This window comes from Bolinopsis microptera, chromosome 2, assembly GCF_026151205.1.
Source record: "Bolinopsis microptera isolate Bmic1 chromosome 2, MBARI_Bmic_1.0, whole genome shotgun sequence".
Lineage (NCBI taxonomy): Eukaryota > Metazoa > Ctenophora > Tentaculata > Lobata > Bolinopsidae > Bolinopsis > Bolinopsis microptera.
This window is the reverse complement of record NC_087073.1, coordinates 11,465,614-11,490,821: the sequence shown is the minus strand read 5'-3', so window position 1 is coordinate 11,490,821 and position 25,208 is coordinate 11,465,614. Positions and strand designations below refer to the sequence as shown.

At 38.4% G+C, this 25,208-nt stretch overlaps 2 protein-coding genes across 2 annotated transcripts; both read left to right on the top strand.

Annotated features, from left to right (window-relative positions):
• Window positions 1-2,973: 2,973 nt before the first annotated feature.
• On the top strand, window positions 2,974-19,421 carry LOC134826784 (uncharacterized). The gene is made up of 12 exons (XM_063839281.1): window positions 2,974-3,062; window positions 3,267-3,403; window positions 3,551-3,657; window positions 3,804-3,918; window positions 6,385-6,467; window positions 6,733-6,851; window positions 7,020-7,236; window positions 7,376-7,486; window positions 8,410-8,632; window positions 11,025-11,163; window positions 14,526-14,688; window positions 19,398-19,421. Exons 1-12 carry the CDS (start codon window positions 2,974-2,976, stop codon window positions 19,419-19,421), a joined length of 1,527 nt encoding a protein of 508 aa, XP_063695351.1.
• Window positions 19,422-23,424: 4,003 nt separating this feature from the next.
• LOC134811313 (uncharacterized) lies at window positions 23,425-25,195 on the top strand. The gene is made up of 3 exons (XM_063818090.1): window positions 23,425-23,575; window positions 23,710-23,868; window positions 23,996-25,195. Exons 1-3 carry the CDS (start codon window positions 23,428-23,430, stop codon window positions 24,823-24,825), a joined length of 1,137 nt encoding a protein of 378 aa, XP_063674160.1. The 5' UTR covers window positions 23,425-23,427; the 3' UTR covers window positions 24,826-25,195.
• The last annotated feature ends 13 nt before the right edge of the window (window positions 25,196-25,208 follow it).

The following is a 25,208-nucleotide window of genomic DNA, read 5'->3' as shown; positions in this document are numbered from 1 at the left end:
TGGGCCAGAATTTTGAGATAGGCCTTAGAAAATTTTGTATTCGATTTTGAAAATCTTGGACCTCGTATTTTGACGATTTTTTCAGGTCCAAGATTTTCAAAATTGAATAAAAAATTTTCTAAGGCCTATCTCAAAATTCTGGCCTGACAATCTCTTCTAAATGGTCCTAAGAACATATCCTGAAAGTTTCAGGGTGATTACTCAAAAAATGTAGGAGAAGATAGATTTTTAGACTCGATTTTCAGGGCGCGCGATTGAAAATCGCTCGCGCAATACAATTACACATAAGCGCTGACCTTTGACCGGCAATAATTTCGGCTAGGAACAATATTTTTCCATGGGACCAAAAACAGCTGATAGATATCACTCCCCTCCATCAGAAACAACTACAAAGTCAATTTCGAGAGAATTTTGATGAATCAATTTCTTCAGCCTCTTTATCAAAATCTTCTCTTAACTTTGTCTTCTCATCTTGGTTCTCTGAACTCATCCTGTCAATGATCAAAATACAAATCTACTGAACTATCAACAAATACTATGGGGTGGTAAATAGTAATCCACCAGGTTATCAATTATCTAATAAAACAAAAACTTTGTTTACATTCAATGAATAAACACCACATATCACACAATGTAATGCAATTACACAATTAAGAATAAGCAGGATGCTGCGTGGCCAGTAGTACTACCTTCAGCCCTCAGTTAATTTGACATTGATCAATTTGTTTCCAGCCATTGCTAGCCAGTGGTCATAAGTTGCTAGTTATAAAAACCTCTCACCATCCAATAGGTGATGGACGACTCCCAACCCACCGCAGCCCCGGCACAAATGAAGGAGACTGCCGAAGGATAAGAACATTGTTCATTAACTCTCGCCCACTCTCATCAACAAAACAACAATTTCAAGAAAACCCACCCTGAATTTTTGGTTGGATAGACAATCAATAAATGTTTTTGCCATGAAACGGACCAAACTGATCCTAACTCATATTCCACTCATCATAGCATATCGCTTCAGCATGTACAAAGGGCATAACCTCAATCAGTTTAATGTAGTGAAATGACTGGTGTGAATGAAGTAGTGTACTAATACAAGTTGGAGAGGATCAGGTAAGCTTAGTCAGCATCCATGATGTTACAAACCCTCTGGGACATTACTGCGCCCAGTCTCCAAAGTTACAGTAAATTCCTACTACGGACAAACAAACACAGACAAAACACATAGACATTTATACGAACTTTTAGTTCCAAATTTATAATATTTAAAGACACAAAATTTGTGTTTGAGCTAGAAAATTATTTAAGACTATTTTTCTTCTAAAATCATCTATTTGACCTACTAAAAGTTTCGTCTTATCACATTGATTAAAAAAAACTGACACTTTTTGAGATATAGACATTTTAAGCCTTAAATCTGCCATTTCTGGCCCTTTTTTACATGAATTTTACTAAGACCTTTGAGGCCAGAATTCATACCTTAAAACTCAAAATTATGAGAAATCCTGCAGCAAAAAGTTGGATATGATTATCAGCTACACTCACAAGAATTTTTGAAACTTTTCGTTTCATTTCAATAGTAGGCAAAAATTTCAATTTTGCTTCGTCGACCTTGTTCGGTTTGTAAGTTCGTCATCTATTGTTCAATTATATAATCTTTTAGAGGGCTTCTTGTACGGATTGTTAATAATGTTCAGTAAAAAAATCAGCCAATTCAGTGACAGACTTCTCAAAATTGAAAGTGCATACTCTCAAAAAAATTTTTCAATGTATCAAATCTTATTGTTTTTATCTATACTTTCATAATATGGAGTCAAATCGCGGTTCCGGCAAAATAGGTTTTGGTGTATGTCCCCTTAATACCGTACACTTTTCGTTCTCCGCGAGAGGCCCGATATAGAGAGATTTAACAGTATCGTGAAAACGTCTACTTGGCCTAATGACTCATTGAAAGCTCGAAGAAGGCAAGAAAAGACCAGCGAAAAAAAGAAACAGCTAGGAAGCAAGTGTAAACATACCTTCCAACATCTACTGTGACTTATTTTTTATTGCACTGCATGCCGCTTCATTTGCTATGTGAGATACCTCAAATCATCCCTAAAGTGGCAAAGGTAAGATACAGGCAAAAGTAAGATTTAGATACGGGCAAGGGGGAGTAAAGAAACGGTAATAATCAATTCAGTTAAATCAGTTCCAGGAGAGTTAGGATTTCTTTGAAATTGCTTAGCATCTAAGCAATTTCCAAGAAATCCTAACTAATTTTTATTAAGAAAGTTGATTTGGAATTGGGATGTTGTGAAGCAAAAAGACAGGTTCTTGCCGCAGGATCTTTTTGGGGGTCATGATGATCAGCTCGGAATTAATGTGATATTTGACAAACAGGAAAGGTGGTAAAAAGTGGTTCCACACACGGAAAAGTTTTGAAAAGTTGGTTAGCCATAAAGGGCAGATAATGGGACTCAAAAACGTCAAAAATCCGTAGGAAGCTTCTTGTGTCTGTATATCGATTTTTTCATACGGATCTGTCTGTACTAAATATGAATATCAAATAAACTAAACTACGTATCTAATAAATTATCAAATAGTAAAGTAACAATTAACGTAAATCGCAAATCGCTGGCTGTGGTGACGGATAACAGGTACAAATGTAATGCTAAGCAGCACGGCATCAACTTTCGGCAATGACAAGTAATTACCGTGAAAAAACGCAATTCAATCAACATTCAAACGAAATCACATTGTAATATCGTCAATGTGAAATGTAAAAGTGCACACCCCATTTGCCTTGTCAACCTATATCTACATAAGTTAGCTTTGAATATTATATTGGATTGTTTTTATTCCAGTTTTGTTATAAATATATATTATGGCATAAAATTAAATCGCAATTTTGTTTGATTGAGTTTCTCTTCATAACCCACGATAGTTATGCACCTCATGATTAAATTATTATCGGTTCTTGTCATTTTAGTTATTATGGGCAGAGGAGAGTATTACAAGAACAGATATGGTAGAGGAAGCCGAGGGGGACGTGGTCAACGATCTAACAACTCACATCATTGCAGGTTTTGTTTTTATCATGATTCTGACAGAAAATCTATCTGATTTTGTGTCATTTGATTGGAACCAGTGTAATGTGTATACAAAAAATCTTATGTTAGTATATCACGGTTTGAGTGTGCTTCGAAACTAAAATATAATAATTTCCGATAAGCAGTTTCTGACAGTTTCTGACATTTTCACTAACTTCACCCCAATCTTATCCCAAGGGATGAATGTGGAGATGACAAAGATAATCATGCTCATCCTAACAAAAGAGAAAACAAATTCTCCAACAGACAAGAGTTAAAATACATACTGTTGGATTTGGATAGAAAACCCTACAACTTTTACAAGGATCTCTACGGTAATTAAAGATAACTATTAAAGATTATTTTATGACTTGAGCTTCTTTCTCCAGGTTACTTGAGCTCTTGTTAGAATCAATATAGATATGTATCACCGAAACATTATCATCCAAGGAGGCATAATAACAATAACATATTATTTTCAGGGTTTACCTTTGATTTTGAAAGGATCTTCAGTCTTAAGTTCGATCATGTGCAAGGAGATCCATACGCCTCTCCCTCTAGAATATGTGTCACTCTTCCCCTCCAAAATGTAAGATGTAAGACATGGCCCATTCTCAATTTTTCAGTTTATCCACCCATTTATGATTTAGCTCTTAAATCAAGTGGCAGGTTTGTGTAATTATAATGCAGGTATATAATATATATATCTAGTGTAATATTTGCACAATATTTCAGAGTAGGTTCCCAGATTGGTCATGGTCAAACAGTACTCGCACAGTTGCCCTTGCTGACTACATTTGTCGCAGGACTGTGGGTGCTATATCTGATCAGAAGGCTGACTACAAAGCACGTAAGTGACACTATAAATTATAGTCACTATAATACTGGTTTGTTTTTGTCACCTGTAAACAGAATTCACAAGTTATGAATAACTGCAACTGGTATTTCTCATCTTTAAATTTTGTTTACTTTACAGTTTACTTACTTTGCAAGGCTATCATGAGCAGTAATTTAGGGTCATGACTCATGATTATATCATTCTAACAGCTATCTGAAATGATTGATTTTGCTGAATAAATCAAAATTTTACATTTTTAATTAAAATAATCCTGTCTAGGCATCGACTACTGATAAGTGAAAATATACATTATACATACTTCTAATAATCGAATCTAAAAAGTTGCTGCAGTAAGATTTAAGCTCAGTTCTATTTTATCAAGTGAGTTCTACACCAACAGTTTCTCTCTTGAGTCCCATTAAACAAAACACAAACAAGAGATTTGTGGCCTGTATGGCAACAAATACCAGTCTCACACCCTCATTAAACAAGAACTCTGAACACAAGATACCTATTATCCCCCCAGTTCTGTTCGCTGTAACTAAAACACTTATCATAAACGATCTGATAACAGTTGGTGAATATTCAGCGATCAAAATAGGAGACAACAATGCTGCTGCAGCTATAGCCATGCGCTGTAACAGGAGGAACCAGAACAACCAGGACCTATTAACACAGAAATATAGTGTCGTTGGGAGCAGAACTGCCAACAAGCCCACTCCAATTGCTGGTTTTATTCTCCCAAACTTTTCAATGGCAAGAAGCATGAGGATAACACCCAGGGGCTCTGATAAGCTGACTATACTAATATCAAACAGTGTAGCATTGTCAAATAAACATGTTCTTTCAGCTGGAACAAGTGCTCCAGTGCAATACCCCTCATTTAAAACTCTGGGCATCGTGTAGGTACTTATATAATATGAGAACACGCTTGTCAAGCCTGAGAGTAAAAGTAACGCGGAGTTGGAAATGTTTTCAGTTTGCTGGAGCAATCTGTAGACCATGCTGCAGCTAATGTTTCTATCTTGCTCTTCCACTGGTGGAGCTCTCTTCAGTCTGAATTTCACATCCCCTTTACCATTCATCTTGTAAATTTTCCTAATAGTGATCTCAGCCTCAGTCACGTTACCCCTGTAATACTGGAACCTTGCTGACTCCCTGATCACAGCAAAAAACACAATGCACGGAGAGAAGGCAAGAGAAGTGCAAATTACCAGACCTCTCCACCCAAAGTCATTCAGAATCAAGTAAGCCATACCTCCAGTAACTGAAGCTCCTGTACCCCAAGGTAAGGAGAGGCCAGAGAAAGCAAGAGCACGGAATTTATTGGGTGTAACCTCTCCACTCAGAGTTACAGTTGGCCCGGTGCCCAGACCAACAAACACTCCTGTTATCAAGCGAAGGACTATAAACTGCCAGTAGTTCTGCACGAAGGCGCACAATATCGCCGCTGCTGTGACTCCGACAGCTGAGATCAGAGATATGCGTTTTCTCCCGAATCTGTCTCCAAATGTGGAGGTTACCAGTGGTGTTATCAGCATGGTGATCATAGTGCTGATCTGGAGACCTGATAGAGCGGCAGAGGAGAGGTTCCATTCACACCTCAGTATTGGTCCTATTATTGTGAGGAGGACTATCTCTGCACCCTCCAGCGCACAGAAGAAGAATGTTCCAATTGTGTAGAGTAAAGTGCCCCACCCACATGTTGAGCCGTCCATTGCTTCATTTATATCTAGCTCAATTTCTTCAGCCTCTTTATCAAAATCTTCTCTTAACTTTCTCTTCTCATCTTGCAAGATCTTGGTTCTCTGATCTTGGTTCTCTGAACTCATCCTGGTTAAGATAGGGAGTGGTGTAATTCAACTAGACTCAACTTTTAACAAATACTATGGGCTGGTAAAGATTAATCTACCGGATTAACAATTATCTATCTTATTGGTAAAATTTGAACGGTAAAGATGTTAGAGGTCAAAAGCACTATTGAGCCACCAGGGCGAACAAATTTGTGAGTAATTATTAAAATAAGAAGCTGCAGCTATTTTTTACAACAAAGGCACAACAAACACTGGGAAAGACTAGCTCTAATGCGGTATGCATCATTTGAAGAATGAGTCTTGAGAACAATAGTATGTTGTATTATCAAACAAACAGTGTACATTCATACTTAGTTCTTCTCAAAATTCACATTAGTTCTTCTCAAAAATGTACACTGCTGATGGTACCACTTGGTCTGTTAGTCATTGTCAAGGTTGATCTATCATTTCACACTAGACTAAACTAAGATTAAACTAAGACTAAGTTAAGACTAAACTAAGACTGGACTAAACTAAGACTAAACTAAGACTAAGTTAAGAATTAAGACTAAACTAAGAGTTAAGGCTAAACTAAGACTAAACTAAGATTAAACTAAAAACTAAACTAAGACTAAACTAAGAGTTAAGACTAAACTAAGAATCAACTAAGACTCAACAATTTCAGGGGGTTCGTGGCATGATGGCAAGGGTGGAGAGCTGAGGATAGAACACCCCTCTCAAAACATGTTATTACGAACATCAGTCGAGGTTACTACTCACCAAACAATGCACAATTTATTATTTTGCGTTATTTAATTTATCTAACAGTTCTTTTGATCTAACGAAATTAATAATACAATTGTGAACTAAGCGCCACAGTTCTTATAAATCGATTATAATGTAGCTTTAAAAATGCTTAATTTATGAATAATACATTATATACCTCATGGAACTGCGGTACCGTAATGGTCACTATAGGTTTATAGCGGATGTCTGTCGTCTGACAAGATGAAAACAAGAATAACGACTACAGGTAAAGGAAGAGAACATTCTGCTCAGGTTCTGTGTTGGACTCCCGGCTAAAGGGAGGAATATCTGCGGACACTGGGCTGCTGATATCTGTACAAACACTGTGCACAATATTGTCATTAGGTTTACCGTTTATCATGTTTCTTATCTTATCAATCTTCTAACGTACCATGTTGCGATATTGTACCTAACCGCGGGAAATTTAAGTTTCTTTTAATCAAGTTGCTTATAACTTAGATTGTATAATAACCCTAATCAACTGCTATCGTGGTCTCACAAAATGGTAATCAGGGCTTGCTGTGGAGAGTCAACAGACAAAACAGAATTACAGAATTGGGTGGAGAGTTACGAGGACCAGGAAGCCCTCCGCAAGCAACTGAGCGCTGCTCAACTCATTGCCTTCGTACCGGACGGTGCAATTCTGCCGCGCTCTGCTGGTCACCTTGACACTCCTCATAGTGGCAGAGGTGTTGTCTCCTTTCAGTCTCCTCCTTCTCTTAAAGTTACTGTTAGTTACTTTAGTTAATACATTCTCCTCCTTATCTTAAAGTTAGTGACTTACTATGAAGTGTTTAATAAAGGATGATAACTTAATATTGATGAATTACTAATTAGTTTACCATTTAAAGGTAATGACTGCGTTTCAGCTCAAATGCCCTAACAAAGGGAGCATCACTGGAATGGGAATAAAACCTGGGGTTACTCTAATTGCTGGTGGTGGTTTCCATGGTAAAACAACTTTACTCTCAGCTTTAAAGGTGCTTATTGTAATAACTCCACTTTTTACCTATTTGACGGCCACTTATATTTTTCATAATCGCACCGTTTTTTTTTCCGTTTTTTTTTCAGGGAGTGTGATTACAAAACTAATCACACTGTTTTGAGAGAAACCGAAAACATATTGTTTGCGATTAAAAAGCTAATCGCACTGATTTTCTGAAAGATACTGTGATATATTAATACAACACAGTTTATCTTTAAATAACTGTTTTATTTGTTTGTGAGTATACTCTACGGCATCGTCTTAAAAATTACAGAAGTACTATTAGTATGTATTAGCTCTCTTCAATTGCTCTAAAACGCTCAGTTGTCCAATATCAGGTCGATTTGATTTTCGGGACGATATTTCCATCCACCTGTTAAAACTTAATACAAATGCACAACTTGACAACAAACAATCAACTCCTGTAACAAAATATAAAACAACGACTGGGCACACTAAGCCTCATAAAGTCTCAGAGCAGTCATCGTGAACCTAACATTTCGACGGATAACGGTCACCCCGCCACCGTAGCCCCAGCGTGTGGCTCTTTATTGACACTATATTATTGAGCTATATTGTAACTTTCTTGCAACTAATGTTAGTGTATGGGCAGCAATTTGCTAAATATGACATCATACAGTATAGTACTTTCAGAAAATCAGTGCGATCAGTTTTGTAATCGCACTCCCTGTCCTGACTCCTGTGTCCAATCTCAAGTTTCATTTAGTCTGAACTCTGGAGGAGTAAAAACCAACAAAAACTCTACCAGAATCGTGGAGTTATACGCGAATCTAACTGCATGTATAATACGATTACACCAGTTATTGCACTCGGCTGCGCCTCGTGAAATAACTGCAATAATCCATGGGCAGCAATTTGCTAAATATGCTGGTAACTCACTAATTTTACCAATTACAGCTGGGAATATACTCCAAGATACCTGGTGACGGCAGAGAGTACCTTGTGACAACACCCTCGGCTACCAAGATAAGAGCTGAGGATGGGCGGCAAATAACAGGGGTCGACATCTCCAACTTTATAAACAACTTGCCTCAGAAAAAGGACACTTCTAAGTTTTACAGTTGTGATGCAAGCGGCAGTACCTCTCAAGCAGCTGCTATCATGGAATATCTTGAACTAGGTTTGTTTTTCTGACTTTAAACTTGTCAATTCTTACCTTTCCCGGGGAAAAGTACGATCGCCAAAGAACTGGATGGAACGCGCATCACCGAATTCATTTTCTGTAAAGGCTGTAGCGCAGCGCGTTCAATTAAAAGCGCGCGCGCATGCATGCATGCACGTACGCGCGTGGCACAGTTCGCGCGTGCGGTCGTACGTTACGTGGAATTGAATGGGTTATACATATGAATGGGTTATAGATATGCTTATAACAAGTGCAATTCCGTTATTTTCATATCCGAACGTTTGTGAAACAATTTAAAATCGTACAAAATGGTTTCCTCTATATGTTCAACAAAAGATCTCGCTACGAGATGACAGAAGTGGAGAGCATCAATATCGAACCAGAATTCTTTGTTTCTGCCTTATCTCCTGGCTCAACCTGTCACGAGAAAAGAAATAATTCCTTTGGTCTCCCAGGGTATGTTGTAGATGAGACTGATGTCAACTGGACAGATTCCCAGAGAATCTGAAGCTAAGCCTGCTTTCAATATCCTACCCAATGGGAAACGAAAGAAAAGCTTCCGAACGAAAGCGAGGAACACCTTCATAGGAAAATTGAGCTATCGAAGAGCGGCGTACGCACTCGATAGTCGGACCTCGCTCGGAGACAGCTCCACTGCTTCCTCAAAGACACTGAAGACTTTTGTACTTGAGACCATGGAACGGCTGAGGCCATCCGAGGCTTCCTGGGCAGACTTCGACGATCTGTTCAGCGGAACTAACCAACACTTCATACCATTCATGAACATGAACCACATGACCAGAATATGAAGAGGTCTCCAGAGGAGGAAAATAAGTTCACCTAAAGAAGATCAAAACTGATTGACCAGCCTTGTAGGTTAATACAAACCTCAAAAAAAGATGCTCCCTGCAAAAATCTCAACACTGACGACGAAGAGAAAATTGTATTACGCATTAATTACTTATTATCATTGTTATCATAAAACGTTAAAAACTGAAAAAACCCGAAAAGTACAACAACAAAAAAGAGAAAAGACAATTTTTTTCCATTAACACAACAAAATTATTTTCTACTTATTTTTACCATTTTCCGAGACCCGGACCCGAATTTGTAGTTTTACTAATACCAAGAACTGACAACCTAATTATAAGCGAACTAATCGAGGATAAACAAATTTATAGCTTGGAAAGCTTTATCTACTGAGTCTGTATTACAAGGACAAAAGAAAATCGCGATTATTTAGGCCGCGACAAGTCAAACTAGGCAAAATCGCGGTGAATTTGCGGCGAAAGATAATGTATTTGCAGAGCTAAGTTAGATGTCATAAATTCGTTAACTAGCTTGTTAGTATAGATAGATTAGGGAGCGACAGGCCCGTCAGGCAAAACAGCAGCATCTATATTAATAATCTTAAGTGTTAAGATCTAAACAGACTCTTCTTCATGATGTTGTTACACGAATTATGAATTAGGGATGCACTGGTTCATAGGATTACAGTAATGACAATTACTAGGTGGTTTGTGTTCAGATAGTAGGTCTGTGCGGCTTCTAGTGATAATAGAAAATTCTTATAATTACTACGTAAGAATTATTATAAAAGTTATCTTTATATAGAAACAAGGAGAGTAACTTACATATTGAGGCACTTTCCTTTTACCTATCGAGAATGACTCGGACCAACAATTTTCTTAATCGAAATTATTTTCAAAGTTTTTCTGGAAACTACTTTTGTTCATGTTTCATGCTACCCTGAGCATTATGAGCCGAAAATACTTTTTCGGTCCGTACCTACATTCTGAAGGCTGTGGATGTGATTAGTTCCATATAGTTATAAATAACGTGATATTTGGCCCTAGGATTTAAAGGAGAATGCGCAAATTTGGTCCTCAGAGAACTGGAATAATCGCAATTTGTCGCGAGGATCTGTTTGTCTCGGCAAACGTCAAAAATCGCGATTTGTCGGGGAGAATGAGAAAAATCGCGATTCTGCACGTGATGCGATTTCCTTTTGACCTTGCTTGAGGAAGATAAATTTGGTCTGTGATAATTTAAACATAACCAGCTCCGCTGTCGTTTTATTAACATATTTGTCCGGTTCACTGCGGACGATAAAATACACAATTAAGTTATTGTAAGTTTGATTACCAAAGAAAGCTTTGATGAACGGAAAATCATCAGAATAGATGGAAACATCTTGGAGGATTTTTGAATAGAAGCTTTTCTGTTGCGCGATAACTAATCCCTGGGATATAAAATACCTTGCTGCGAAACACTGTGCCTAACTAATGTTCTACAATAAGCCTAACTAAATTGCCAACTAAGATGTTCTACACTGTGTCCAACTGGTTTGTCGCGTGTATTTGTCTGCTGCTAATGTGCGTTTTCCCAGGAGGAAACTGTCTGATGATTGACGAGGACACTGCAGCCACCAACTTCATGATAAGAGATGACAAGATGCAGATGTTACTGAGTGCAGATAAGGAGCCTATCAAACCTTATCTCTACAGAGCTAGGGAATTGCACGACAAGTAAGCAAATACTATATAAATACTATATATTCATATGAAATACCAATCAAATGTATAATTTACAACCAAATATCCCATAAATATGTATGCTAATTTAAACCATAAAATATACGGAAATTACGGACCACCACGTTTTACAGATAATCGTTCAGCATACATATATATGTTTCACGACACAATTGTTACTTAAGTGTTTAGTGTTTACTAAGAATAAATGCACTAATAACGAAATTTATGTACTACATAACTTTTATTACTGATCTGTGAGTTTTTTTTTTCAGATGTATGTTTATGGATAGCCTATGCACGACCACCATTTGGGCTTAATACGCTCACTTTAATACTGCCTGAAGTGGAGGTCTATACCTCACTTAATCTCCCTAAATTCACGTTAAACTTCAGTAGTAGCGAGAGATACATTAGTAACTACAGTACTATAAGATTTATTAGTCGGATTGCTCGGCTCAACTGTCCTCCTGAATTTGTTCCTCAGACTCTCTCTCAAAGTCTTACTCCTCCAGATCAAGACAATAGCGTTGAGAGAAGAGCTGATAAAAGGGAAGAGAGTGCTCGTTACGTAACACAGCTGTAAAACCACCTGATCAGTCCAATAGTCCCAATTAAAGGCCCAGGTAAGCACTATCCAGAGACTGTAAACTGTATTGCACACAGAGAATACAGTTGTGAGCAGTGCAATGGTGACTGTGATGTCCTGTTCCGCAGTCCCTGCCCCCGTCTTACTCAGCCCTCTCTTGCTAGCTCTCAGCTCTCTGTAGTTCACTACTAAGCACACTAGCGATATCAGCACTGCAATTATAAACGGAGCACAGGACGTTGCAAAAGTCACGTACTCAGGAACACTCACTACCGTCTTCTTGCCCTTTCCAGCGGTAATGGGGTTCAATGCCATGACTATATCCTTGACTGCGTAGTCTCCTACATACGGGAGGAACACATAGCGTACTTTAGTTGCGTAGAAATCCTCCTGATCCTGCCTGATCCGCACAGTGTCGTATAAGATTAGAGGGAGGAGGACAAGGAGGCATATGAGGACAGATACCCACAACGCTCTTCTGTTGATCAGGTAGAAGGGTCTGGTAATGTTGATGGTACGGACTACTATCAGTATCACGTTTACAAACACTGATACTCGCAATATCAGGGTCGTTATGGCAAATACTGCTGCCAGAAATACGACTATCTCCGGAGATTCTTCTTGATCTGTAGAGGGATAAAAGAGAGGTATGTTATTCATTGCGTAATCAAGATAACAGTATAGATAACAGTTTAAACGTGGCTAATTGTTGGTTATTAATGTTCTCCAGCAGCTCTAAACATTTCAACTAACCTGTAACTAGCAGTATCAACGCTATAAAATGAAGGATTGCAGTCAGAGACACCAGAAAGTCAGTACAGGATAGAGTAAGATAGAGTGAGGGAACTAGATCCTTTCTCTTTCTCCAGTAGAACAAAAAGATCTGACTGTTTGCTGCCAGTCCAAATAGTCCTGTGGAATCAATCATTTTGTCATTCATCTAGTACCAATGCGAACTTTTAGCATGCCTTGCTGCCTCTACTGGATAAACAGACAAATATCACATTTTGTGGTTATCTTAGAAGGATTTTTCCAATATTTCTTACCTACGACTAACGCAATCACAGCGATAGCAATTCCTGCTCCATCCTGCTCCTTGAACTTGTTGTAATTGTCAGTCCAATCTTCAGTGGGCTCTAACCAGCCGTCCTCCCACGCTTCAGTTGGGTCTGTTGGCCCCGAATCATCTGACATTTCTTACCTGCACGTGCTGGGGTAAAACAAGTGTTGAAATTGGGCTTTAGGTTTAAATGATAGCTGCCCTAGCTTAAGATAAACGTTTTTTGTAGGACTTTTTAGAGTTGGAGAGGAGGCGGTGTTTAAATACAGAATGTCAGATGTAATTTCGCCTAATAAATGGATTAGTGCTATACCAAGAGAACTGTTCAGCAAACTAATTAATGTTAATGGTTGTATATGTAATGATATATTATAATAGTACGTGATAGCTTATCATTAAAATTTATATAATACAATTAAATTCTTGAAAGAAAACAACAGCGGATAAATGCACGAACAGTGGGCATCACGAAAGGCTAAATCACACAAAAGCTGCTCTAGTGGGTCAGACACGCTGTTCATTAGTTGGAGGTACACTGTACACCATCACATTCCAGCTTATTCATTCCATGCGGTAGACGCACCTTATTTAATATCGAATTTAAAACAGATCAGTGTGACTTCCCGTGTACTATAAGCACTTCTATGATCAATGGACTAAGGAAGGAGTAGTGTTATCTGAGATGCAGTTTTTAACTCAGAAAATAGTAAACTCTCAAATAGATCTGACCTTTGGTTTAAGATAGCTAAAAAGAAACAATACAAGACTTCATTATTTTTGATCATAGTAAAATGATTGGTTTCGTTAAAAGCATCGTAAAAATTATTTGGACGCAACAATAAGTCACAACTCATATTATGATAACTACCTACTGATGTAGTGTTAAATGAGACTGGGAACTGGGGATTAGGGAAGGCGACTGTCTGAAAGTTGTCACATTCGCACACTGCCCTTGTTATAAAAGAGGGCTCAAGACCTAAGTGGGTGTGGCACTGTGAGCCTCATGGTAGTGGTACTGGTACATTGTATGAAATTAAAGTGTATTTCCTTACCTGGGGACCTCGAGTCTTGTTCTTTAATGGAATATCCGGCGGTGATCTCCAGTAATATATCTCATGAGGCGTGGAGTAAAAGCTAGAATACACAGGTAGAAGGTACCGCTACAAATTGCTTGAATTAGAAGTGTCAACTACGTGTGTGTTTATGTGAACAAAATATAGAGTATGTTAACAATTTTCTAATTATCCGATCAAATAATTATGGTACTTATTTATCATGTAATTAGTAACGTGTCACGTACAAGTTAGATAAACTTTCAATGAATAAACAAGCTGACAGAGTTCCATGTTTCTCTATTTTTAATACTACAACGTAACACGAGAGGGGACCAGTATTGCGAAAAGTTGGCCTAATTGTTAGAAACCAACAGATGCTGAACTTGGGATCCAATTGGGGCTGGATTCCTTTGTTTTCCTTTTTAAACTCAGCCCTAATTGTGAATGTTAGTAACCAACAGATCCTTAATCATCAAAATATAAAAAGAGACTTCGGAAGATTTTTGAAGAGGAGTTTTTCTGCTGTCCCCGCAGTCACACGTGTAATCTTACCCGCGCAGTCACACGTGTAATCTTACCTGCGCAGTCACACGTGTAATATTACCTGCGCAGCTGCACGTGTGTCGTGTAAGATAACAAGTGTTTACCCCAGGATGGGAGTAAGCAGTATATTGGTGGTGGGAGGGGCTGGAGACTATCTGGATGTAGCGGATACTGTCCTCCTACTGGATAACTACACTGTGGTTGATGTGACTAGTAGAGCTAAGGAGATAGCTGCTAGCCACCCCGCTCACATTCCCTCTCTTCCGCCTATGGTATGTTAGACTACATGGTATGTTACTTTATTGTAACATGGTATGTTGGACTATATGGTATGTTACTTTATTGTTACATGGTATGTTGGACTATATGGTATGTTACTTTATTGTTACATGGTATGTTAGACTATATGGTATGTTACTTTATTGTTACATGGTATGTTAGACTATATATGGTATGTTACTTTATTGTTACATGGTATGTTAGACTATATATGGTATGTTACTTTATTGTTACATGGTATGTTGGACTACGACACATATGCAGCTGCGCAGGAAGCTTACACGTGTGACTGCGCAGGTAAGATTACACGTGTGACTGCGCGGGTAAGATTACACGTGTGACTGCGGGGACGGCAGAAAAACTCCTCTTCAAAAATTTTCCGAAGTCTCTTTTTATATTTTGATGATTAAGCATCTGTTGGTTACTAACATTCACAATTAGGGCTGAGTTTAAAAAGGAAAACAAAGGAATCCAGCCCCAATTGGATCCCAAGTTCAGCATCTGTTGGTTTCTAACAATTAGGCCAACTTTTCGCAATACTGGTCCCCTCTCGTGTTACGTTGTAGTATTAAAAATAGAGAAACATGGAACTGTGTCAGCTTGTTTATTCATTGAAAGTTTATCTAACTTGTACGTGACACGTTACTAATTACATGATAAATAAGTACCATACTTATTTGATCGGATAATTAGAAAATTGTTAACACACTCTATATTTTGTTCACATAAACACACACGTAGTTCACACTTCTAATTTAAGCAATTTGTAGCGGTACTTTCTACCTGTGTATTCTAGCCTTTACTCCACGCCTCATGAGATATATTACTGGAGATCACCGCCGGATATTCCATTAAAGAACAAGACTCGAGGTCCCCAGGTAAGGAAATACACTTTAATTTCATACAATGTACCAGTACCACTACCATGAGGCTCACAGTGCCGCACCCACTTAGGTCTTGAGCCCTCTTTTATAACAAGGGCAGTGTGCGAATGTGACAACTTTCAGACAGTCGCCTTCCCTAATCCCCAGTTCCCAGTCTCATTTAACACTACATCAGTAGGTAGTTATCATAATATGAGTTGTGACTTATTGTTGCGTCCAAATAATTTTTACGATGCTTTTAACGAAACCAATCATTTTACTATGATCAAAAATAATGAAGTCTTGTATTGTTACTTTTTAGCTATCTTAAACCAAAGGTCAGATCTATTTGAGAGTTTACTATTTTCTGAGGTAAAAACTGCATCTCAGATAACACTATACTCCTTCCTTAGTCCATTGATCATAGAAGTGCTTATTGAACACGGGAAGTCACACTGATCTGTTTTAAATTCGATATTAAATAAGGTGCGTCTACCGCATGGAATGAATAAGCTGGAATGTGATGGTGTACAGTGTACCTCCAACTAATGAACAGTGTGTCTGACCCACTACACTCTACAGCAGCTTTTGTGTGATTTAGCCTTTCGTGATGCCCACTGTTAGGGCATTTATCCGCTGTTTAGTTGTTTTCTGTTTAGTTTTTTTCTTTCAAGAATTATATAATTGTATTATATACATTTTAATGATAAGCTATCACGTACTATTATAATATATCATTACATATACAACCATTAACATTAATTAGTTTGCTGAATAGTTCTCTTGGGGGGGGGGGGGGGGGGGGGGGGGGGGGGGGGGGGGGGGGGGGGGTCAACCTCATTTTACCTCATTTTACCTCATCCCAATTTTGCCTATTTTGGCTGGCCTCATGAGGTAAAATGAGGTAAATTTCGGCAGAAATTTTTAACAGGTAAAATTCTCTAAATCGTCAATTTAGTCACGAAGGAGTATGGAAGGAGTTCTAAATGTGTGCTCCTCTAATATAAACAGTAGGAAATGGTTAACTTTAATCGAGGTCTCAGGTCTCTACAATGTCGGAAAGTTCCTGCAGGAATTTGCGCGTTGCGCTTGAAGCGCAAGATTCACAGCGCCAAAAGCGAAGGTCGTAGAGACATGAGACCTTTACTAAAGTTAACCATTTCATACCATTGCTATAAGAGTATGCCACTTTCAGAGTCCTGAACACACTCCCATATCTCTTAATCGTCAATTGTATGAATTTTACCTGTTAAAATATATCATCTTTTACTGATATCAATTTAGTTTAACACTGTTAGTTTAAAAATAATAATAATACTTCACACCAAACTAACACACAATATGAGAATATAAAGAGGAAGGTTTTCTTGGAGACCTGGACCATCAAAATAGTGTACATTGCTGCTGTCATTGTCAAGACTCAAGAATAAGAGGGTCTGCCTGCCTGCCTAGGTCGGTCCAGATGAAATCTGGAACGAGTTTCGTCTCAACGCATGTCTCCATTTATCTCTATCACTCATGAGCAGACGTATCATGTGGGGCTCTAAACCAGTATCTTCTTGAAGGACGTCCGGAAAGGTCTTGTGTGGTCGTCCTCGATACCTTTGGCCGTAAGATGGTTGCCAGAAAAGGAGTTGCTGAGCAGGTTGGTCCTGTAGACGGTAGACATGCCCTGCAAAACGAAGTCTTCGTGTTTTCATGGTATCAGTCACCGATGGGATATTTCCGTAGAGGACGGGATTAGGTGTGTGGGATTTCCATGAGATACCAAAGACCCTTCGTAGCATTCGTGTGTAAACACCGTCTAGTGCTTTAGTGTCAGCTTTCTTCAAAGTCCATGTTTCTGCGCCATATAAAAGAACAGGCTCGACTGCAGTTCTGAAAATTTTAGTTTTGATCTTTCTAGACATGTCAGATTTCCAAAAAACATCTAGACTTTCAAGTGCTTTCCATGCAAGGCCTTTCCTGACATTGATGTCTTTGCTGGTTGAAGCGATGTAGGATCCTAGATATTTAAAGAGGGTCTAGTTGTGGGATTATGCTGGATAACAGATATGATAAGTGGTAACATCCTACAAAAGAATGTTAGCTTACTAAGGAATTTTCCTCTTACCGAATTATACAAGAAGTTAACTAAGTTCCTCCTAGTCCTAAGCATTTAAATCTTGTTTCAGAGGGAATGAGTGATTTAAAAAGATGAGGCCAAAGAGTTAATTGTGAAGAAGGCATTTGTACTATGTAATTTCTAAGCTAATTTTTTTCGATATTTATAGCTATTTACTGATCTTGTTTTGACGTATCAGCAAGAGATCACTAGACCTCGTTAGTTGATAGTCATGTTTAAATGCTGATCCAGTTAGTGACGAGCTATGAAGTAATCATTCGACCTCATTTAATACTGATCCTATCAATGACGAGCTATGAAGTAATCAGTGAATCTCGTCAATGCTCATCCTGTCCGGACTGTCAGTGACGAGTTATGAAGAAATAAATGAAGACCTCATTAATTCCTTGTTCCAAGAAGATTATATTCCTCTGGTAACAACCCCTTCTGGCCTGCTTCTGAACATAATATGAAGATTCGAAAACCTAGTCTACCTAAATTGGAACTTGCTGACAGCATTGGAAAATGGAGAACAATCGAGAAATGATAATCAGTGCCAGGATATAATCAAAGTTGAATTCGGAATCCAAGGAAAACCTTCCTTTTTTATATTATCATATCTTGCGTTAGTTTGGTGTGAAGTAATAAGTTCTTTTTTAAAACTAACAGTGTTTTAAACTAAATTGATATCAGTTAAAGATGATATATTTAAACAGGTAAAATTCATATAATTGACGATTAAGAGCTGTAGGAGTGTGTTCAGGACTCTGAAAGTGGCATACTCTGATAGCAATGGTATGAAATGGTTAACTTTAGTCAAGGTCTCATGTCTCTACGACCTTCGCTTTTGGCGCAGTGAATCTTGCGCTTCAGCACAATGCGCAAATTCCTGCAGGAACTTCCCGACATTGTAGAGACCTGAGACCTCGACGAAAGTTAACCATTTCTTACTGTTTATATTAGAGGAGCACACATTTAGAACTCCTTTCAAACTCCTTCGTGACTAAATTGACGATTTAGATAATTTTACCTGTTAAAAATATGGGCGTGGCCCAAGTCAGTATTATACGAAACCGTAGACACAAAAAATTGTTTGGTTGTTCCTGATCCTATAGAGCAACTAATTAGAGGTGATATCTTATTATTTGAACGAAAAGTGGTTTTGTGAACCGCCCTTTATTCTACAGCGAATCATGAACATTGAACATGTACATAAGAACTTAGAATTGTATGAAGTATGAGTTTATATAAGTAATTTATTATGAAATGACCTTTCACTATGCAATTTCGACTAAATTCATGTAGATATCCAATCTAGTTCCATGCACAACTGTTGTTTACATTTGGTATAGTTAGACACAATTTGTTTCAGAGTGACTCGATAATCGCAATATCAAACTAAGATATTATTTAAATGGTCCATGTCATGCAATGCGTAAATATCCCCATAAATTGGCAACTGCCAAAGCATAGGTGGGCATATTTCAAAACTATAGAATGTTACGGTGTGACAATTTTACCCATTTTTTCCGAAAAATGTCCAAGAAAACAGGTTCATTATTGGTTAAATTATGTTTCTAAGGCTTTTCAAACCTACGATTTACATATCTGCCAAAGAAAATAGTGAGAAATCAATCCGTTTTTGAGTAATAAAAAGTCGAAATTTCGTTACAGAGTGACTAGATAAATTTTCAGATTTTGGTACACCCATATTCTGACCTAATTTTTATCTCAGATATTCTTGAAAGTTGCATTTTGACGGCTTCCAGGCACTTTTCAGACATTTTCCTTCAATAATTAATCAAGAAAAAGTGTGTATTGCCTAAGGAATAAAAAATTTGAGGCTTCAAAAATTTTGGGGATTGTTACGGAGTGACTGTTACGGAGTGACGCATCAAACAGTCTCTCATTCCACTCGAATTTTTCATCATTTTTCATCCTGTTCCTGGCTCTAAATAGTAGAATTCTTTTCAAAATTAGATAGATAACACTTAAACAAGGTAGACACACAAATTTATTGATGTGAAATAAATCAAATCTGGTACAATTCATTAGTCTTGATCACAATTATGAATAAAAATACGATCATGTGATAAAAATCAACCCTGGAGCTTACAACTCTGTAAATTTCCCTTAAAATACAGCACATTTAAATCACTGTTTGAAAAATATAAACAACTGCATAAAAATCAGTCTCATTGGTTTAACTTTCTACAAATATTACTCGGTTAAGAATCTGTTACAGAGTGACATATCATAATGAAATGTTTAAAAATCTGGGCTTATTTGTTTAAAGTTATAAACTGTACAATGTACACAGATTAACGAAAATTCAAACCTTTACACCCCACTTATAAGCAAGTTCAGGTACTTCAAACTCTATTCTTCTCCCTGTTCCCGGCAAAAGCTTCGGCATACCAATAGCTCCTTTCACGTCACTAAGTTCGTAATCATGGACGCCCTCTTTGTCAGGCCATTTTCAGATTGATCCAGGTTTTCCAGCTGGTACAAGGCACTTAACGGTAAGGTTACTGCTGTCTGGCTTGCCAATAACTTTTCCTGGGTAAAGTTCACCCTCCCAGTTAACAATCACGAATTGATCAATGTTGTAAGTTTCACAGCTGTTAGAAGATGATGGTGTTTCCTCCTCTCCAATAACTGTTGTTGAAGTCGTCTGAGCAGATGATTCATCGGCATACTCTATCTTCTTTATCAAAGATCCATCAACTGACGTGTCCCTAAAGGTAAGGATGCAGCTGTTATCTTTGAAAGAACGGACAATGTGGTGCACTTTCAAGGTTCCTGGAACTGGTCTTGCTTTCCTTCTGCACCCCTCTTCCATACCTGAGGCTAGATCTCCAACATACACGACATTGATTGACTTGAGAAGACTGTCAGCATAGGTTGCAAACTCCTTTGGTGTATTTATGACAACCTGATTGGACAGTATCTTTCTGAAGACAGCATGTTTAATAGTTCCACCCACCACGTCGCAGGCACCCTTACCATGGTTAGCCATGAAGAAATTCCACTCCAGGTCGTAGTGGGGAGGAAACTTGGATAACATGAAGAAGGTGTACTGTGACCGAAACTGAGAGGAACATCCATCTGACCAGAACTTAACCAAGTTAATCTGTCCAGGAATTATTTCTTCGACTTTCTCCAGCTAACGAGCTTGTTCAGGCAGAACGTGACATCCCCAGTGGTCGTTTTCTTCAGTTATCAAACCAAAGTTAGCACATTTGGCTTTCTCCCCTCTTAGTCCTCGTCTTTTGTAATATACACAAGCAGTGTAGCTGACAAGCTAGGTATTATGCAATCTGGCATCAATATTACAAACCAGATCAATAACAACTGTAAATCTTGAAATGTCAATAAAAAAATTCGTTACGGAGTGACAATGTCCCTTGAATTTGTCACTCCGTAACAAAGCGTTACGGAGTGACCAAAGTTTGGCTCATCATATCTCCTCTTAAATTATAATGTTATCAATCGAAAATGTTGGAAAATCTTAGTGTAAGGTCACTGAGATACTTAAGAAAATATGGAATGCAATAGGCGTGTAGTTAAGAGAATAGATAACTTTTTGACACTTTTTTGTTACGGAGTGACAAAATTTTTTAAACCACATTTTCCCCATGTTAGCTCTTTTTCCTTGATTGGGCTTTATATCAGTCTGTAAAAATGAAATCTCATATACTAACACACAAAATTTGGGTTTAGTTCAAGCAAAGGCCTAATCTAGAGACGTTATGAAGTAGAGCACACTTTTGAGGATTGTTTTAGTGTCGATGATAGAATGAGCTATTTTTGCATGATAGAGTAGATTGATGTCTCCAATATTGCAGATTTTCAAAGTATAAAGTTCAAACATTCTAAAATTTCCAAAATTGGATTGATAAAAGCATTTCTGAAATTTCCTCCAAGTGGAACCAGTTTTGAAATATGCCTAGGTGCAGATTTCGTTTTGAGGTGAACTTTTAAGTTCCCGAGAAATTTTCTTAAGTTTGCTTTTTTTTTCTCCTCGGGCACATTCGTAACCTACGGGCCAGGTAAACCTAAACTACATATTGACCGTTATGTACGTCGGTATCTGTTGAGGAGCCAAATCATCTGAAAAGCCCTTAACCTATATTTTGCTCAGGCACGTAGCCAGGATTTTTCTTTGGGGGGGGGGGGGGCTGTCGGCGAGCGAAGCTGCAAGCTTTGGCAGGGGTCTGGGGGCGCGGCCCCCAGCGGGGTCCAGGTAAGGGGCGGACCACATTGGCGGGGGCTAGGGGGGCGCAGCCCCCTGGAAAAATTTTTCGAAATAGGGTGTTTTAGGCTAAATTGAAAGTTTAATGAATTTACAAAAATGTATGGTTTGGAATAATCATTGCCTACAATCCTGACTTGAGTAATTTACCCCTTTGAGACTTTATTTTGGGTTGAAAATTAAGTTTATCGAGAGGAAGTGAAAAATCTCTGGTTCAAATTTGGATTTGAAGCCATGTTTAATTTTTTCTGTTGAGGTCAATTTTTTGCGCAGAAAGCGTTCGATTTTAGGGGGAACAAGAAATGCGGCCGCTTTTCTTTTGTGGATGGCCGCTCAATTTCCCGATCCGTGTTTGAGTATTTGATCATATTCCATACCACCTGGTATTTACTGTTTATAAGCATGCAGATATGGCGGAGTGACAGGCCGAGCGCCGCCCAGTTGATATAATTCCATATTTAATTTGAAAATCGTGTATATTTCTATGTAACCATATTATATGTTTATTGTTTATGCAACCTGACACGGATCTGTGCAAAATAGTAATACTAACTCAAAATAATAATACTATGCTATCAATTAGTCCCTAGCGGGATGCGTACATGGTGAAATTAACAATGTACGTTACTTGAACATTTCAGCACCGCGCGCAAACAATTGTTTAATTCAGATTTTCGCGCAAAATAACTTTGCGCAGGTAGTCACGTGGGCGATAACAGTGCTCGCAGGCACGTACGGTCGCACACTCGCACGCTCGCAGGTACGGACGAAAGCTACCATATACAAAAAAAAACCTCGTTCGCTAACCCTTGTCCTTGACTCTTTTGTGCCTTCGGCACTTTGAGTCATGGATCGGGAAAAAATTTATGTTTGCTTTTAATTTTTATGGTGCCGACGGCACCTGAAATCGACAAAATCTGCAGGGGTGTGCCAAAGTGACACTAAAGTCATTGCTAATTCCTTTACAAAACTTAGCAAGTCCTATTAACAATTTCCTAATGGATCATGGAAATCGAAATGTTCAATTTTCTTTTCATAAATAATAATTATAATGCGAAGTTGTTTTACCCCAAGTTTGGAGAGTAAGTAGGTTAAACTGGGAATGCCCCTTCCCAGGGACCACATCACCCCTAATAAACCATAAGATATCATGGGAGACCATGCACAGCCTCGAATTATAGTATAATGACCTTGAATAAACCTTTTTTGTCTCTAAAAAAGGCTTAGAAAACTAGATTTATTTACCTCATTTTACCTCATCCCAATTTTGCCTTTTTTGGCTGGCCTCATGAGGTAAAATGAGGTTGACCCCCCCCCCCTCTCTTGGTATAGCACTAATCCATTTATTAGGCGAAATTACATCTGACATTCTGTATAACACCACCTCCTCTCCAACTCTAAAAACTTAAAAAGTCCTACAAAAAACGTTTATCTTAAGCTAGGGCAGCTATCATTTAAACCTAAAGCCCAATTTCAACACTTGTTTTACCCCAGCACGTGCAGGTAAGAAATGTCAGATGATTCGGGGCCAACAGACCCAACTGAAGCGTGGGAGGACGGCTGGTTAGAGCCCACTGAAGATTGGACTGACAATTACAACAAGTTTAAGGAGCAGGATGGAGCAGGAATTGCTATCGCTGTGATTGCGTTAGTCGTAGGTAAGAAATATTGGAAAAATCCTTCTAAGATAACCACAAAATGTGATATTTGTCTGTTTATCCAGTAGAGGCAGCAAGGCATGCTAAAAGTTCGCATTGGTACTAGATGAATGACAAAATGATTGATTCCACAGGACTATTTGGACTGGCAGCAAACAGTCAGATCTTTTTGTTCTACTGGAGAAAGAGAAAGGATCTAGTTCCCTCACTCTATCTAACTCTATCCTGTACTGACTTTCTGGTGTCTCTGACTGCAATCCTTCATTTTGTAGCGTTGATACTGCTAGTTACAGGTTAGTTGAAATGTTTAGAGCTGCTGGAGAACATTAATAACCAACAATTAGCCACGTTTAAACTGTTATCTATACTGTTATCTTGATTACGCAATGAATAACATACCTCTCTTTTATCCCTCTACAGATCAAGAAGAATCTCCGGAGATGGTCGTATTTCTGGCAGCAGTATTTGCCATAACGACCCTGATATTGCGAGTATCAGTGTTTGTAAACGTGATACTGATAGTAGTCCGTACCATCAACATTACCAGACCCTTCTACCTGATCAACAGAAGAGCGTTGTGGGTATCTGTCCTCATATGCCTCCTTGTCCTCCTCCCTCTAATCTTATACGACACTGTGCGGATCAGGCAGGATCAGGAGGATTTCTACGCAACTAAAGTACGCTATGTGTTCCTCCCGTATGTAGGAGACTACGCAGTCAAGGATATAGTCATGGCATTGAACCCCATTACCGCTGGCAAGGGCAAGAAGACGGTAGTGAGTGTTCCTGAGTACGTGACTTTTGCAACGTCCTGTGCTCCGTTTATAATTGCAGTGCTGATATCGCTAGTGTGCTTAGTAGTGAACTACAGAGAGCTGAGAGCTAGCAAGAGAGGGCTGAGTAAGACGGGGGCAGGGACTGCGGAACAGGACATCACAGTCACCATTGCACTGCTCACAACTGTATTCTCTGTGTGCAATACAGTTTACAGTCTCTGGATAGTGCTTACCTGGGCCTTTAATTGGGACTATTGGACTGATCAGGTGGTTTTACAGCTGTGTTACGTAACGAGCACTCTCTTCCCTTTTATTAGCTCTTCTCTCAACGCTATTGTCTTGATCTGGAGGAGTAAGACTTTGAGAGAGAGTCTGAGGAACAAATTCAGAAGGACAGTTGAGCCGAGCAATCCGACTAATAAATCGTATAGTACTGTAGTTACTAATGTATCTCTCGCTACTACTGAAGTTTAACGTGAATTTAGGGAGATTAAGTGAGGTATAGACCTCCACTTCAGGCAGTATTAAAGTGAGCGTATTAAGCCCAAATGGTGGTCGTGCATAGGCTATCCATAAACATACATCTGAAATAAAAACTCACAGATCAGTAATAAAAGTTACAGTACATAAATTTCGTTATTAGTGCATTTATTCTTAGTAAACACTAAACACTTAAGTAACAATTGTGTCGTGAAACATATATATGTATGCTGAACGATTATCTGTAAAACGTGGTGGTCCGTAATTTCCGTATATTTTATGGTTTAAATTAGCATACATATTTATGGGATATTTGGTTGTAAATTATACATTTGATTGGTATTTCATATGAATATATAGTATTTATATAGTATTTG